Source organism: Danio aesculapii, chromosome 6, assembly GCF_903798145.1.
Source record: "Danio aesculapii chromosome 6, fDanAes4.1, whole genome shotgun sequence".
Lineage (NCBI taxonomy): Eukaryota > Metazoa > Chordata > Actinopteri > Cypriniformes > Danionidae > Danio > Danio aesculapii.
In genome coordinates, this window is record NC_079440.1 from 9,803,387 (window position 1) to 9,821,931 (window position 18,545).

General features: G+C 36.7%; 1 protein-coding gene across 2 annotated transcripts in view; it reads left to right on the top strand.

Moving 5' to 3' along the window:
• Positions 1 to 2,977: 2,977 nt before the first annotated feature.
• myh10 (myosin, heavy chain 10, non-muscle) overlaps positions 2,978 to 18,545 on the top strand; it is a 103,951-nt gene continuing 88,383 nt past the window's right edge. For both annotated transcript variants that reach the window (XM_056459417.1, XM_056459418.1), the window contains exons 1-3: positions 2,978 to 3,147; positions 6,340 to 6,714; positions 17,386 to 17,542. In XM_056459417.1, the coding sequence (XP_056315392.1) occupies positions 6,361 to 6,714; positions 17,386 to 17,542 (511 nt within the window). In that variant the 5' untranslated portion in view covers positions 2,978 to 3,147; positions 6,340 to 6,360. The remainder of the gene's footprint in view (positions 3,148 to 6,339; positions 6,715 to 17,385; positions 17,543 to 18,545) is intronic.

Genomic DNA, 18,545 nt, shown 5'->3' on the forward strand with positions numbered 1-18,545 from the left:
TGTGCTTGGTTTTAAGCGTTCTTTCATGAGTTATTTACAAGCCCCCTCACATATACTCACAAACTGGATGTTAATATCACCAACCATTCCAATTTTATTTAGGTGTATCCTTATAAATGGCCCACCCTGTACAATAATATAATATAAAATATATATAACACTTTTATATAAAAGTTTCAATTTTAATTTACTATAAAATACAAAATTTCTAAGAAGTATTGTAATAATAATATTGAAATTAATTACATTTATAAACAACTTTTATATTATTTATATTTTAAAACATTTATATAAGGTAATTTTGCAATACCAAAGATTAACTTCAATTCATTTTGGAATTAAAATGCCTTCTATTCACCATTCACAAATTGGCGTTTTTATCTTTTCACTAAATTATGAAGAGGCTACTCTTATCAATTTTAATGTTCTGAGAAAATTTACGGAAATAATCACTCATCATTTACAATGTTTTTACACAAATTGAGGTATAGAGTCATATCTTAAATAAATCACTGATTCTGAACTATTCGACTCGAACAAAGAATCTGAACAGAAAAGGAAAGTCACATGATATATTTCTGCAGTTTTATTTTGCTGCCTTTATATTAAAGACTTGAAGTACACTTTAAAATATTCGATGATATTTACCCATCTTCAGAGTTTCTCAGACATAGATTTAATTTTGATCACAATAATTGTGCGTTCTGTGAGGTTGACATGCACTTTTATTTTTTGACTGTTTATGTAGCAGAACCTTCTGGTCTGATTCATTCAAGTGGTTAATAGTTTCTCTCAAGATGTCCTCCCAATTTTCTAAAAATGATATTTTATTTGGTTTATTAGGGGAAGACGGTAATATTCAGTTGTATTGAACAATATTCTAATTTTGGAGAAATTTTATATTCATAAATGCAAGTTCCTTAAAACACAACCACTGTTTTTGGTTTTCCAAAAGGAATTTTGGTTATTCTGTAAATCTTTAAAGTTGGTAAAATTAGGAAGACTTAATAATAATGGAAGACCCTGTAGTGTAAATGTTTTGTGTGTGTGTGTGTGTGTGTGTGTGTGTCTATATGTTTAAAGTTTATTTATTTGTATTATTATCTTATTGATTTGATTATTATTTGTGGTTTGTTCTGTAAATGTAGATAAGAGTTTAAATCAAAATTATTAAATCCCCTTTGAATTTTTAAAAATATATATCTCAAATGATGTTTAACAGCAAAGAAATTTTCACAGTATGTCTGATAATATTTTTTTCTTCTGGAGAAAGTCTTATTTGCTTTATTTCAGCTAGAATAAAAGCAAAGGTCAAAATTATTAGCCCATTTAAGTAATGACTTGCCTAATAACTTGCCCAATTACCCTAACCTGCCTAGTTAACCTAATTAACCTAGTTAAGCCTTGAAATGTCACTTTAAGCTGTATAGAAGTATCTTGAAAAAATATCTAGTGAAATATTATTTACTGTCATCATGGCAAAGATAAAATAAATCAGTTGTTAGAGATGAGTTATTAAAACTATTATGTTTAGAAATGTGTTGAAAAAAATCTTTTCCGTTAAACAGAAATTGGGGAAAAATAAACAGAGAGGCTAATAATTCAGGGGGGCTAATAATTCTGACTTCAACTGTAGATGAAAGTTGTTAATCGAAATTTGCCTTATTGTATTTGTGTTATAGTGCGTAATAATAGTAATACTACTAATAGTAAATATATATATATATATGTGAAAAACTTGCCAGCATTTCTATCAACACACGTCCGAAACAGATAAAAATGAGTATACAATAAAAAGCTGTTTAAAAATTAAGTAACTTAAATCACCAATCGTAATCAATTAATTTCAGATTGTAAATGTCAATCTTAGATAGAGATTAGAGTTTAGATTCATCAAGTTTTCAACTTGTATTATTTCATTTCGTATATATTTTTTTAAACACTTCCATTTTTAAGAAATTTCTGCTTTTATGCATGTACTTTTGCTGCTTAAAAATAATAAGTACAATAACAACAATAATAATAATAATAAAACGTCCTGTCCTCAGTGTTGCCAGATTGTGCGGTTTTAAATTCAATTGTGCAGGTAAAAAATGACATTGACAAAAATTTGGGCGGTTTTGGAACTGAAAAAATGTTATATGCAACTTATTTACCAAAACTCAACTGTGTGCTCCTACTCCATTCAGTTAGTAGTGACCTGTGCATATTACAAACCGCATGGGCCCACCCGCAAGAGGAGGTGAAAGAAAGTCAAAAATCTGACTCCCTGGACAAATCTGACTACCCTCGCGTGCACGCACATCACGCAGTGCCTGCAGTTAAACACAGCGGTTGTTCATAACACTTCTATTGATAATTTTTTCCGCAATTTACAGCAAGAACAAACATAGAATCGTTGTCTGATTAACCAGCAGCATCTAATAATGTTCAAAAGAATTTAAAAGGCCAAATGAGATGAATGTATACCCTGTTTCGAAAGTAAAACATACTATAATATATAATGTAATCTACACAACAATAAGTGCAGTGTGTGGGTGAAAGTTTTGACTTGGTCCAGTTTTGTTGTGGTTCTGTGACTGCTGGTGTTGATTGCTGTATGGTTAAAAAAATATGACAGTTAAAGTAACTAGGTTAAGTTAGATTTAAATAAATTAAAATTAAATAAAATATTTATTAATATTTTGGGAGTTTTTTTATGCGTTTGGGCGGGTTTTGGACCGTTTTTAGGCTGGAAAAAGTCGGCTATATCTGGCAACACTGCGTGTCCTCGCGGCCTTGCAACCAATGTATTTCTATGGATTCTGCTCCCGCTAGAAGAAAGCTTGCGTGAACAATCACTTTTTGTTGGGGGTGTAATGGTAACAAACCAATAGCTTGTGGTCAAGGCCCGTTACAATCCAATCCCCGTTCCATCAGGAGCCGGTGGGTGTGACCGGAGGGGCGGGCGCTGCAGAATGCGATGCTGAGTTCGGTTGAGGAGTTCGGAGAAGCGGCGGCGCTGCGGACGGTGGCATCAGTGCAAAGGGGCGAAACAAGGGAATATTTGGCCGACTTTCAAAATAACTGGATTATAAAAACTGGACGCGCTGGATAGCCACTCATTCATCTCTTCGTGCACGTAGCTCTCATCTCTGACAGCCCGTGGTAAGTTTCTGCGTCTTTTCAATTCGCCTCAGCCTTTTTCCTCCGTTGCAGTGTAACGGATTATTTTTCGCATTACTTTTCAAGCAACCGGGAGAGCTCGCGCGCTAACCCACGCTAGCGAGTTTGTTATTGCGGCTGTTTTAAGCTGGGATACAGTCCCAAATGGTACGGTTGTTAGCCGTGGGGTGGTCACGGGCTCCATATGTTGGCTAACACACTTATAAAACCGTTTGTCCGCTTCGCCACAGGCTATATAACGGGAGATGGTGATGATGTTGAGGAGGAGGAGGAGGCGCGTGCAGCTCCCGTTTTGAGCACGCGTTTGGCGGCCTCAAAAACTTCAGCTCGTGCTGGAGAATATCGTATCCATGCTAGCAGTCACTTCGTCCCATTATCGATCTATACGATACAAATGTAAAATATCTGTCGGTAATTTCAAGTTATTTGTGAGAGTGACCGTTAGAAATGCGTTTTTTGAGGGCGTTATCATTGAATGAATTTTTGAAGGACTACGTTAACGTTATCCCGGCCCAGGAGTCTCGCTTCAGTTTACCGGGCATTCATCTCCCGTATAACGGATCTCATCTCTGAAATAACAGACATGACCTATTTTTTTGCCCTGCTTGCTTTATTTTAGCCTTATATCTCCTCTGTGGGAATTACAGTAACTCCAGTTGTAGGCCAGACCATCTGGCTTTTGCATTTATTGAGTTGTTTTTTGTTAATTGTGAAAAACCACTGAAGGTAAGTTAAGGTTATAGCGTTATATCATATTCAGCTTTAATGATCTGGCATGTGTGAGATAATACAGAAGCTGTTTACATATTTATTTATTTTTTGCTGTGTGTCTGTAAATCCTACTTTTGGATTTTCATCATTAAACATTGAGCTTAAGAGGTGTGAGATAGGCACATTTTAAAACCATGCAGTAATCACATTTTTTTTTGCCTGTTTTGTGTTTTAAACAGGAAAAACTTCCTTTAATAATTAATTAAAATGAGGATTGAATGTCAATATTAGAAAGACAGATTGAATAGACCTCCCAAAATTAAAATGTGCTGTTTTTGTACATGCTTTCATTTCATCCAAGATATGGGCGAACTTTTTTTTCTTCAAAAGAACATTGAAGATTTTCTGTTGCTAGTCAGTACTCGCACTTTGAGAGTAAATAAAAAAAACACCAGCAAAACACAATAAATACCTGTGGATGCAGCAACCTACATAAAAAAAATAAATAAAGAATACATACATGTTTGTGATCTTGAATCTGTGAAAATGAATTTTCACAATTTTCCAGCATTTGCTGCGTCAGGAATTTTGTTCTGTAGACTGAAAGAAATGAGTTTTTAGTGTAGTCAAATCTAATAAATTTACCCATAATTTTTAAATTGTAATATTAAGCGTCAAGGATAACTAGAATTTTCTGCGTAAATATTTAATATTTAAACATTTACTCGTGTAATAAATGAAATGAGTGGATAGAGTTAAACATTAATATTCATTTACTCGTAATATTTAAATATTTTCTAATCATCGCAAACCTAGTAATAAATAAGTTTTAATGATGGCTATGTCGCAATGGATAGTTCCCAGCACTCTTTGCAAGGGATTTACTTAAAAAAAAAATATTGTGAAAATAAAAGCAATCTTAAGCGTTTAAATTTGAGAGAAAGACTTGTTAGAGTTTGATCTTCATTAGTTTGTAGATCAGGAAGAGTTTTGAGTATGGGTTTAAGGTTCCACCTTGCAGAAGAGCAGCACTCATGCTTTTGGTCTTGGCATTTTTGTTATTAGCATTAATGGTTGACGCTTCACTCAGAAAATATAGCTGTGCTAACACTAGCGCTGACATCAGTAAGCATTTATAAGGTGAATTTGCTCAAATAAATTTGCATAAAATAAAGTTAAATAACACATTTCAGGTGAAAATGTGTGTCTTAATTAAACCAAGTTGCACCAAATGTACTAATTTGTAACAAATAAGATTTATTTAAATTGATAAAAGCAATGTTCCTTCTGCTAAAACAAGAAAATGGCATTACTTGGTTCATTTAAATAAATAAAGACTCAAAAGTAAAGATAATCAATTAACTTTTACTTAATGTTTAACCTAACACTCCTAAACAAAGTAAATTTGACATGATACTGACAAGTTAATTTTACCTGATAAAAGATTGCAAAATTTGTTTGTGCAAATTGTTACAAGGATTTTTTAAAGTAAATTTTAAGAGTTATTTTTTTAGTGTAGACTATGCAAAGTCTGTGGATTAAAGGCAAAAAATATTGTTCAGTTTCTTGCTCAGACTGTCCAATAGGTTGTTTTCAATCATGTGGTTCTGTTGACGCTCGAAATTCAGATGGAGGGCAGGAAGTAAAAAACTGAATGGGAAACAGAGGAAAGTCTGTGTTTTTGCGATTTTATACCATATTTCAAAGGAGAGATAGAAAATAACCACATATGTTGGGCATGATCCTTATATTATGAAGAGGACAGAGAAGAGCAAACACTTTTGAAAGTCCATAAAAGCTGTTTGGTATTTATCATTTTGGCCGATTTAAACAATTATAAACAACACAAAACAGAAACATTTTGATGCTCTGATAGCGATTCCTATGTAGAATAATCACTTCCTGCCCTCCATTCCTGCCCTCCATCTGAATGTCGCGCGTCATCAATGACGTTATGTGAAAACAACCTATACCTCAGTTTTATTCATGTTTTTATTGCCTGTAATAATGCCAGTAGTTTCAAAGTTTGCTTTTTGATATTTTTTTAAGCCCAGGTCTTGAATGTTTTTCTACTGAAGAAAAAACGTCACCTATGCTCTTTAACTGTGTAATGCAGTGGTTCTCAATGTTGGTCCTCAGGCCACCCGTCCTGCACATTTTGTATGTCTCTCTTATTTGACACACAAGGATCAGTTTATGGATCTCTGTTAAGGAGTTGATGATTGGAATCAGGTCTGTTAAGTAAAGGAAGGCATACAATATGTGCAGGGCGAGGGGGGGCAGAGGACCGGAATTCAGAAACACTGGTGTAATGTATTCATGTAAGTGCTGATTGAACATTCTCTGCTATATCTCTGTTAAACCAGCTAAATATCTTTGCCCCTTCATACTTTCACAGTAGATAAACTCTAAGTGAATCCCTTTGCCTCCAAATCACTAACTCTCCCCTAACACATTTTCCAGGTGGCCTATTTTTAGTTCCTCATGCCGGAGATGGCGCAGCGGAGTGGGCAAGAGGACCCTGAGCGGTACCTCTTTGTGGATCGGGCCGTGGTCTACAACCCAACTACCCAGGCAGACTGGACGGCCAAGAAGCTGGTGTGGGTTCCTTCTGAACGGCATGGATTTGAGGCGGCCAGCATCCGAGAGGAGCGTGGAGAAGAAGTGCTTGTGGAGCTGGCTGAAAATGGCAAGAAGGCCATGGTGAACAAAGACGACATCCAGAAGATGAACCCACCCAAGTTTAGCAAAGTGGAGGATATGGCCGAACTCACCTGCCTGAACGAAGCCTCTGTGTTACACAACCTGAAGGATCGTTATTACTCTGGACTCATATACGTAAGTGGAATTGATTTTTGTGTGATTTCGTTTTGTTCTCAAGCTGAGCATTGTAGCCAATCACACATATCTGTCGTGCGAATAAACACAGTAGCCAATCGTGGTGTAATATTGGTCACTGCCTGAAAAACACCAAATTTTTATTGAATGCTCGTGCTCACTGCAGGGATCTCTAGACTAGGGGGGCTCAACCCTTGAGATCTAACAATCCTGGAGATCTAACATTCTTCAGAGTTCAGCTCCAACCCTTATCAATCATAATTAAATCAACTAAAGGCTGATTTATACTTCGCATACCTCTCGCCATGGCCGACGTTGATGTGTACCTACCTAAAACCCAACAGTCATTTTTATCAAATGAAATTAGTGTGGTTAACTCAAAATTGACTGAAAGTTAATTCTACTCAATTGAAAAGAGTTTTGAACTCAGTGTTGAAGGTAATGAGTTAATTAAAAACCTCATTACTTCAACTTAAAGTAAGTTCACAGTACTCATATAGATCTTTTTTTTTTTTAACTCAAATGGTTTGTAGCAATCGGTTTCCTCAAACAGTTTAAGTTACCTTAACTTATTGGGCTTTACAGTACTCCGTTTGAGTTCTCTTCATTTATTGGGTTTTACTGTGCTCAAATTGCTTAGTTTACTCAAATGGATTAAGTTCACAGTACTCATTAGGATTAGTTTTTGAACTTAAATGGTTTGTTGCAATCGGTTTCCTCAAATGGTTTGAGTTACCTTAACCTTTTCGGTTTTACAGTGTATAACAAAATGTAACTACATGTCACAATGACGCATATCTCAAGCTCTGTGATAGGTCAGCTTGTTAGCTGTGACGAGCATTGGCGGTGCTGAGAGCCGCGGACCTGATGGAACGAGTGTTTACAAGTGTCGAGTCCCGTGAAGGAGATCCAGATGAAAACTTTTGTTTTGTGTTTACCTCATGATTAAAGTTGTTGCACTTCCGCCGGTTCCCGCCTCTGAATGAGCAAGTTTTAGCTACTTGTAGCGTTCAGAAAAAACAAAATACTCGTGAAGAAACTCAACATAGTGTAACATAACCTACCGCCAGCTAGCATTTCGGAAGTGTTATTGCAGAGCTACACAAACCGCATGCAGAAGTATAAATGTACGACTACGCGCAAGGCAGATTATTTTATATATATACATGGGTCTTTTCAAAACAGCACTATTTGTGTATGTAATTTTAATGTTTGTCCACATGAAAACGCAGTGTCAGGTGACTGAAACTGAAACTTTCTGAAAACTCCAGCCAGGGTCAACATTTTCCAAAACTCTGGGTACGGCGTGGTTGTTTGGATACTATAACCAGAGTTTTTACCTCATGAAGTTAGTTTGCGCGCTGTTTTCTTTTCTGATTGGCTAACACGACTGGGTCCACACCGAACTCGGAAGATGCAAATTAGGCAAATTCTGAACGCTCTGGGCAAACACAACGCATATTCTGCATGGTTTGCCCACGAAACGGAAAATCACCAAAACCAAACATGCAATTTGTAGTGCAAATACTTAATTCCATGTTCGGTGTGCATCCAACATAAAAGTGTCATTATCAACGCCTGTTGGTTCGGCTTGCCCTTAGCACGTTTTTGCATTTTCATGTGGACAGAGATTTTTTTTTTCTGAAAAGAAAGCAAGGAAAACCTCATTTATAAAAATACCCATGTACTTGTGGAGATGGCCTAAGTATGATCTAAAGGAGTAATTAAATACAGGTGCGTTTGATCAAGGTTGCAGCTAAACTCTGCAGAAAGTTAGACCTACAGGAACAGGGTTGAGCCCTTCTAGTCTAGACCAACATTTGAAAACTCTAACTTGTGCAGTATGTAGTTCAAATTTGCTCAGCTTTTGGTGTTTTTGACAATGAATCTCATGTGCAACACAACGTAAAAAAATTATCTGACATAAATGACAAGCAATCTGTAGTCATAGGTTGCGTCGGAAATCTCATACTTTCATACTATATAGTACATTAAGAATAGTATGCGAGCTGAGTAGTATGTCCAAATTCATAGTATTTGAAAAACGGTATGCCTAGAAGTACCTGGATGACCTACTAATTCCGGCGAGATACTGTAGTGCACATATGATGGCTGCTACGCTATCCCATGATGCCCCACGAGAGAATTGATGAGGGTAGTTCACGTGATAATGACAAATAGCAGATGTATATCCGATTTCTATTCATACTACTCACATCCATACTATATAGAATGTTCTTTTCTAATGGACCTGTAGTAAATTTAAATGTAGTACATACTCGAGTAGTAGGCGATTTCGGATGCAGTCTTAGTTGCAAAAATTGTTCTGAGCATTCCATGATAATCCATTTTGCTCTCAAGTCTTTTTATGTATCTTTTCAGTCTTAACCCCTGCTCACACGAAGCAATTTCAGCCACTATATGATTGTCTGATTTTGGAAGTCCTAAAAAGATTCAACCTAAGCTAAAATCTATGGTCTTTGATTGCTAGTTTGTTGTTCATCGACTGCAATAGGAAATGGTTTTCAGCGACAGGTGTTATCATCAAGGCATGTTGTCTGCAAAATTAATGCCACAGAATACAGATTGTTTGTTTGCTGTGAGGTATTATTTCAGAACATGCGTCACTGAATATGTCATGAATGGATGTATGGGTTAACACTCTAAATGGGTTTTCTTGAGTGTTTGTGTAGGCTGTCTTCATTGCCGTTCAGTCTTACATTATGACAACTGAGATCTTACAGTCTGACATGGGAATCGTGTTTGTGCAGTCTGACAAGCTAAAATTGTACAGGATTATATATATAAAAAAAATCACACCTGGCTTTAGTAGGGAGCTTCAGTAAGTTTGTCTTACCTTGTGATCTTGACCCACTTTATAACACGTACTCGATGTCAGAATCCGGGGGACATTTATTGCTCATGAGAGAGAAAGAGTGTGAAGCCAGCAATTTGGAGTAGTAACGACATCATTCCCATCCTTTCCCTAACTGAGGAAGAGCTGCTATCATTATGGACTCTCAGTGAGGGGTCCCTTGTCTTCACGCTGTCTCTTAACAATCTCTCTGAGGAGCCACTTCTGTTGGTATCCCCACCCCTTTTACAACTTTTCTAAACCTGGAAGGTCTCCAAAAATGAAGATTTACTTCAAAAATCTTCAAGTGGCTCCAAACCTTTAGGAGTTTCTTTATTTTGTTGAACATTAAAAAGATATTTTGAAGAAAACTGGAAATCTATATCTATCGTAGTATTAGGAAAGTCAACAGTTATAGGTAGGGCCAGACAAAATCTGCGGACGTTTTTTTTGCTATTTCTGCTGAGAATTTTGGTAAAATTCTGCGGAATTATTTTGGGAGTATCATAACTAAAACCTTAATATGTGAAATTAAAAAAATGATATATTTTAAACTTTTTAAAAATGTTTTTAAAATGCAAATCCAATTAGATTCACTTTATTTGGTAAACAAAGCAAATCTCTCATAAAATATAGCTACTAAAAGACAGAAAATATTACTGTACAAACTGCAATGTACATAAATCAGATGAACATTTTCATATTAGTCAATAATATTACTGTACTTAATTTAAAAACGTAATAAATATAGATTCACACACATTTACTCAAATAAAAAGAATTAATAATGGGCTACAAATCTGTGGAATTCTGCGCCCGCAGATTCCGTGTGGGCCTAGTTATAGGCTTTTAGCTCTCTTCAAAATATCTTCCCTGTGTTCAACAGAATGAAAAGACCCAAACAACTCTAGAACAAGTAGTTGATGACAGAGTTTGCATGTTTTGGGTGAACAAACAATCCCTTTAAAAGGGCCATTAACCCCAAGGGCCATTGACAGTGACTACGTTTACAAGAACAACAGTAATCGAATTATTTGCCTTAATCTGAGTAAGACAATAATATGATAAAGGCGTTTACGTGAGTTGCTTTTTAAATGCTTCTATCATGATCCCATTTTACATGTTATAGCACATTATTCGATTAACGTCATTGCGTCAACACGCTGTCCACATTTCCTCCGGAGTTTCATGGAATTTTAGGTGCTTCATACTTAATTTGTCGACTTTAACTGCAGTTTGACACTTTTACTTTAATTCAGGAACATTTCACCCATCATCCCTGTGTCAAACAAGATATTGCTAAGATGCGAGGAACTGCTGGAAGAGTGTAGTTTTAATGGAATTTGATACCGCACGCCATATGGTAGAGATAAAAAAAACTTCAGCATTCTTCGGTAGATGCAGAGACTCATTAGGTGCTGAGAATTACGTCAAACAGCAATGCGTGTATAGACTATCCTGTCACAAAATGCAGTGAAAATAATACGCGGCAAAAATCCTACATGACAATAGTAGTTTGATTAAGGTGTATACATTCGGAGAGCAGCATTTACAGCGGATCTTTCAGTCCATAATATTGTAGTGATATTACTGTAAACTTACGGGGTTGTAAAAGTTAGTAAATGAAATTAGCCAAAATTAAGGGCATTAAAAAGTAATAAACATCATCTGACGCTGTATTAAGTTTTCAAGCCCAACTTTTTTTAGATACATTTAAAATTTGTGTTAATTGCTGGCGTTTATTCGAATATTTGTGTGGATTTATTTATATGTTGAGAGTAGGACTTAAGCGATATCATGTAAGGTGGTGTTCGTTCACCCGCATACATTATTACATAAAGAAAGAAATGACATTTTGGGTGAATTATACCTTATAAATACAGTATGTGACACTTTTAACGCCATTTGAAGGTGCCAATGTTGCTGTGAAGACTTCTGCGACCGCCTTTTCTTCTCTCCTGACCTTGAAAATATAATTGGCTGAATCGTAGAAAAAGCTGAATTAGGATCGTGTGTTGGGTTGAATCGAGATCGTGATATTTTTCGATTAATCGTGCAGCCCTAATTTGAACCAAGTCTTTCTCATGAATTAATACTGAAAACTCAAAGACATAACGTTGTACCCGCTGGTACAGACATTCCATCTTCACGCTGGAATGTACACAGTGATCTCATGGCCGTGATCTCATGGCATATTTCACTTTTTTTGTGAAATAAATGTGTTATAATAGTGGTTTTAGCAACATTAGACACATATATGACTGTCAAGATCTCAGAAAATGTGTTTTGGTGTTTCATGACCCTTTAAATCAATTCAACTTTACATTGTCTATTACTGGAAGGTGTTCAGGTCATCAATGCCAGAGTTCAGGTCATTTGGCCACACTTTAGATGTTTTGAAAGCAGTCACTGTTGTCATTTTACTCTGAACATGCATTGTAATCCTTGTTCCCTGCCTTTTTTTAAGCCTCTGTTCCATGTGGCCACTGTGCTCCCCCCTATAGGCTACAGTAATTGGCCATAGAGGCCCATGCTTGGCCTAGTAAAAGCTGAAGCTTTATAACAGGACCTTTGTGTTTGGCATTACGCGGGCTCGTAATATCTGTGAGATGTCAAGATGTCAGACTGACTGTCGACAGCACCTTCATATACCGCTGCATTCCCCATATTTCTCAGGTTCCTTATTGCTGTTGGGTGATGCTCATGTTTAAAGAAAATAGAGTCTGTATTAATGGAGGTGGAATGTTATATATTTACAGAAAGGTTATATATATATTGTCTTGTATGTGCGTGGATGGTGACCAGAGCTCAGGCTGGTGTGTGCGGTATGTGCACTCATATCTGCTGTGTGGGCAGAGCTGTGGAGGTGCTGCGTTCCTCTCTGCCTTCCCACGCCCCTCTGTTCTTGAATAGCATGTTGGGTGACGACAGACAGGTTAGATTTTATTCCTTTCTATGAGCTGTTGAAAATCCGACATCTTACAGTTGCTTGAAATTAGCATCAGATGAATTCTGTTAGGTTAAATAATAAAGCAACTTTTTAAATGCTTGCTTTGTTTTTGATGACATTTTTAAGCTTGTAATTATAGACTTTGTTTTCACCTGATGGTGACTTGTTGTGATCTGATCACAAGTGGTCAGAAACGCATTACGGCATCTGCAGAGACCATACTCGCATCTCAGATTTCACAGAGACCCTTCCCTCTTATTACGCTAGACTTAAAATATGTATTTTTGTTGCTTGTTCAAACTACATATTTTAAATATGCTGAAACAACAATTCTTGAGATTTCATTGGGACAACTTATGCCAAATTCAGACCGCATGATTTTCAAAGTAGTCACGTCTAGGGGTGTCAAAGTTAATTGTTTCTTTGGTGCACCGCGATGCAGATGCGGACAATTCGGTATCAGTTCAGTAATAATCATAACCGGATATTATGTACTGACGTCATGTATCTCATATGCGCTCTGTCGTGAGGGAGGCGAATTTACAACACTACAGGCGCCAACTACTTAAAAATTTCACTGTGTTTGTGTTTTCAGCAAAGTCTTTCACTGGCACTTACAGCAGAAGCCCCTATTTCTCTGCTGTTGAGGGAATGAAAGTACTCCATTTATCTCTCTCTCTCTCTCTCTCTTACTGTGGCCCATTTCACCTGCTGGCATGACTTTTCCTGCCCTCTCTTTTCCACTCGGCTGTATGCATTACCGTGGCTGTACCTGTGCATTGTCGCGGGACCCGACCAGATTTCATGCGGCGCGGGAATAAATTTCCGAATAAAAGCGAGGGAGCGGTCGGTAACTCTGGTGTAATTTTAACAGGAGTGGGCGGTCTCACAATATCGCTCCCGAGCGAGCAAGCAAGTCCGCGTTGTGTGTGTGTGAGTGCGTGCGTGTTTGTTTGTTTGGTTCTGTCTATGTTTGTGTATGTGTGTGAATGAGAGAAAATGTGGTGCTGTGCGTGCGTGCGTGCGTGCGTGCGTGCGTGCGTGCGTGCGCGTGCGTGCGTGTGTGCGTGTGCATTTTTATACAGACAGCTTATGTTATAGCCACCCCCCAAAATACAACACTGTGTATGGAAAGCATCGTAAATGCACCGTGATGCACCGAAATATCGAATTGAACCGTATCGATGGCATGATAATCGTAACCGAACCACGAGACCAGTATAGGTTCACACCTCTAGTCAGGTCACAGATGTTTTCACACTGAATGACTATCAGGGGTAGTGTTCTGTCGCTGCTGTTTACACTGCAAGATGGATCGGAGACGGGGGGTTTTACACTTTTTTTTGCTTAAAATAAAGATCATGTTTCTCACGATTCTGTAGATGTAAAATAAAGCTTAATATGAGTCGGCAATTATTATTGTTTTTTCTCAAACATATGGTAAAACAACAACAATAATAATATTATGTGTAGGTCTACTGATCTCTATAAATAATTCTATCCTACTTATAATAATTCTGATGTTGAATTATGTTTGAGATATAGGCTTGTGCTTGCAATCTGTCATTGACACCATTATTAGACCATTTAAATCACTGGTAAAATCAACATTATATAGGCTAGAGTAGTTATACTGATGCTGTAAACGTTTATTTTCATGCACAGCTGTGTGTTCGCTATAAAAGTAAAAACAGATCAAATGCTTGTCGCAATCATAACTCTAAAATGCGATATGATCATTTAAATGACGTGCACGCTTTCGGTTTCATTTTCACTGCTAAGTGCTGTTTATGCTTCGCGTGCGGCTCTCAAACGATCACTCTGTGCCACAAACTGAATATTATTTACAAGTTTACGAATACAGCATTATATGAAGACAAAAATGACATTTTTAGGTGAATTATACCTTATAAATACAGTATGGGACTCTTTCAACATCATTTGGAGGTGTCCATGTTGCTGAGCAATGTATGTGAAACAATGAAAAGACTCGCGCAGCCGCCTTTGCTTCTCTCCTGAACTTGAAAATATGATTGGCAGAATCGTAGAAATGCTGGATTTTGGGGTCAAATCGAGATCGCGACCTTTTTTCGATTAATTGTGCAGCTCTACGAGTGACATGTCTTGTGTATTCTAGAGTCTTTGGCATTAGTTAGCTTAGTTTTTACAAATTTTAGTGGATTTAACATAAAACAATTAAGTTGTCCCAATGAAATCTTAAGAATTGTGTCGTTTCAACTTATTCTAAGTAAGGAGTTTGAATATTTTCTTTGAGTGTATACCACAATGGCTCTTTAAAAAATGTCAATTTGCCAAAAAAATCTGTAAGGGCTCTTTGCTGAAAAAAGGTTCCTGACTCCTGATCTAGAGCATTAAGCAAGCTCTGTTGAGCATGGTTTATTACTATGATCAGTCAAATGCATTTCTTAGTGATATTGTAAATAGATTACTAAACATTCGGCATCCAATACTATAAATGTACAAATTATAAGTTGGATAAGCTTTGAGGATTCAGGACATAACATCATTCACAACAGCAACATCATTTCATTATGACTGAAGCGGTACATTTCTTAACCCTGTAACTGTCAACACATTTTGAGCTCACACTTGAAAATGATATGTATCAATTATAATTTTCAAGAGAACTTCAGGTTTATTAGACCATTTCTTTTGTTAAATGTGTACTAAAAACATACCACCTATTAAATTTCTTATGATTGGACTAGTGCATAGCTCATATATGAGATGAGCTGTTTTCCTCCATATATAGCCTGAAAAACATGGAGGATGATACTGGAGAAACAACTTTCCAGCCACAAGTCTCCTGAGTCCTAAGTCTATTGTTCTGTCTACTTTGTCTATCTACTTTGGCAGGGCGGCTTTGTCTAGTGGGGCGTTAGGAGTGGGAAGTAGGCAGATCCCCCACTACTCCTCCACACCCATTTAAATGCCCTCTCGTAAATACAACCCCAGCCAATAGAAAGACCCTTCAGTAGACGGGATTAGCTCTCCCCTTATTTACCCCTTACCCGTGTGTCCAGGACTAGCCAAAAAATCTGTATTTGCCCAATGTTGTTCAGTGAAATAATATTAAAGATTCTGAAAACAAATATATTGTAAGGATTTTATACACATTTAGTGCAAAAAGGGTTAAAATGACATGACATTCTTACATTGTAACATTATAATCTATAATAATTTTAGTTTAAGAATAAGTTAAATTGACTAAACTGTTTTGATTGCCCCATTACAAGTCACTTTGCAGTTGGGTTGTCGCGATACTATTAATTCAAATTGCGATACTATACCAGCTGAAGTATTGTGATACCAAGTAGCATTGCGATACTGTAATTCAACTTAAATCTATGAAAAAAGAAAATTGTCACAAATACTTTATTTTATATGTTATAATAGACCTTCTTGAATTGAATTCATAATTTCCTTATTATTAAAAAAAGTACACTTCACCTAAATGCATTAGTTCTTTCTGTTATTTTGTAGGTAACTGACCAACAAAAATACATTCAAATAAAGATACAAATTATACCAAAGGAAATTCGTTTCGAAAAGAGCAAATTAGGCTATATGAAGTGTTTCAAAAATAGTTTCAATGTTTACTGTTGCTCTTTTGGATTTTTCATCTGTTGTTGTTTTTTTTCACAATCCAAAGTACTTCAAAATTTCACTTTGTGAGTTGTTCTTTTTTAAGCAATAGTTGCGGTTGTTGTAGCTACTAAATCATATTGACAGGAACAGAAAAAGATGCAAATTCTACACAGTTTTGCAACCTTAAAGGGCTCCACAGACTATTTAAATAAAATGGTCTGATGTTGCACAAGCGTGTGATCATTTTAGTGATTTAGTTTTTTTTTAATTTATTTATTTTTTTCCCACATGCAACATTATCTATTGTAGATAAACCGTTAATGACGATACTACCGTTTACAAACAACAGTGGCACCGCCAGTATTTTGGAGCTATAGTATCGCGATACTACCATAGTACCGGTAAACAGTGAAGCCCTACTTTGCAGATACTGTTATCATAGTGATACACCTCTTTTTATGTTTTAAATTGTACATGTGGCACATTTTTTGTTCAACAGCAAATATTTTAGAAAAAAATATATTTTAGCTTGTTTATTGAGGTATTTAAAGTTTAACAGACACTTGTATGTATAAGATAATGTCTACCAATTCGGTCACGTCCAGCGGCCGTCATCCTTGAACCAATCTCTGTCTGTTCCGGATGTTTGCTCCCACTTTTTTGCAGTCTGAAGCGCGTCTAATGCACAAAATTTGCGTCTTTTTGTTGATTATGCGTTGGATTCAGCTATTGCGTAATCGTGAAAAACTAGGGGGTCTGTCTATTTTAAAGCTTTTTATTAAAGCATGACTCTTGTTTAGGACTAAGTGGAATAGTAGATTATGCACTTTTTACTACTGGAGCTGTTTTACAGATGTAGTCGTATCACTACGTTTGCACTAGGTCAAATGCATTCAAACTACATTGAAAGTTGCTTACATTTCCAGTTTTTCATGTGAAACCGCCTGAAGTAAAGGTTTAATGTCTTGTAACTGTCTTCAGTAATTAAGTGAATGATCGCTGCTCGACAGCTGCAATCACAGTGAATGCATGCCAGCATTGCTCGGGAAAAATACCTTCATTGTGTTTCAGTCTGTACATTATTCTAGACACAGAATAATAATGCTAATATTAATATCAGGAACTTGATGTGACAGGTTTTTACTGTGCCTTCATGATAACGCAACACAAAATTTAAATGTTTTAAATGAATAATGAGCAATAATGTTTATTGTATCTCATTAATGAAGTGTTTATGTGTTTGGCTTGTGTTGCACAGACATACTCAGGACTCTTCTGCGTGGTCATAAACCCTTACAAAAACCTCCCCATATACTCCGAGAACATCATCGAGATGTACAGGGGCAAGAAGAGGCACGAGATGCCGCCTCATATCTACGCCATTTCCGAATCGGCCTACAGATGCATGCTTCAAGGTAAGACCACATATGTGCAGTATTCCTTCAGATGAACCGTTTCAGTGGCTCTGTGTTAGAAAAACAGCACAGAATTCTGCACTCCCGCTGATTATATTGCAGTGAAAATAATAAAGGGTGTGTTGTGTTTTTTTAATCTTTGTTCAGCGTTTGCTTTGATGGATATACTGTAGATGAGACCACCCTGTGTTAAATTAAGCAGAAAAAAAGTCTCTCTCTTTTGTGCTTTGAAGCGAGTCTAAAATCCCTACAAAAATTCCATACCTAAAGCTGAATCTGAACTTCCTGCAAGTTTCATCCAACCTTAAATTTTATAGGTGGTAAAAATTTGACAAAATGTCGCCTATCCAAGTTTTAGGAACAGCAAATAAAAACCTGACTTCTAGTTGATCATTTGGTATCAGAAGTGGCTTATATGAAAGGAAAAGACCACTAGATTACGCTTGTTTTACCAAAATAAAATATGACCATGCCTTGATTTTTAATTATTTCATTAGGACAGTAAGGTCAGACTTTGCTTAGACAATCTTGTCACTTAACAGAAATAATGTACAGTAGAGAATATAAAGTCATGGTGCAGTGGAAAAATAATGAGTATTGTGTATGACTCTCATGAGCTTGGAGGACTGCATCCACACATCTCTGCAATGACTCAAATAACGTATTAATAAAGTCATCTGGAATAGCAAAGAAAGCGTTCTTGCAGGACTCCCAGAGTTCATCAAGATTCTTTGGATTCATCTTCAATGCCTCCTCCTTCATATTACCCCACACATGCTCAATAATGTTTATTTCTGGTGACTGTGCTGGCCAATCCTGGAGCACCTTGACCTTCTTTACTTTCTGGATCTTTGATGTGGAGGCTGAAGTATGAGTAGGAGCGCTATCCTGCTGAAGAATTTGCCCTCTCCTGTGGTTTGTAATGTAACTGGCAGCACAAATGTCTTGATACCTCAGGATGTTGTTGTTGCCATCCACTCTGCAGATCTCTCGCACACCTCCA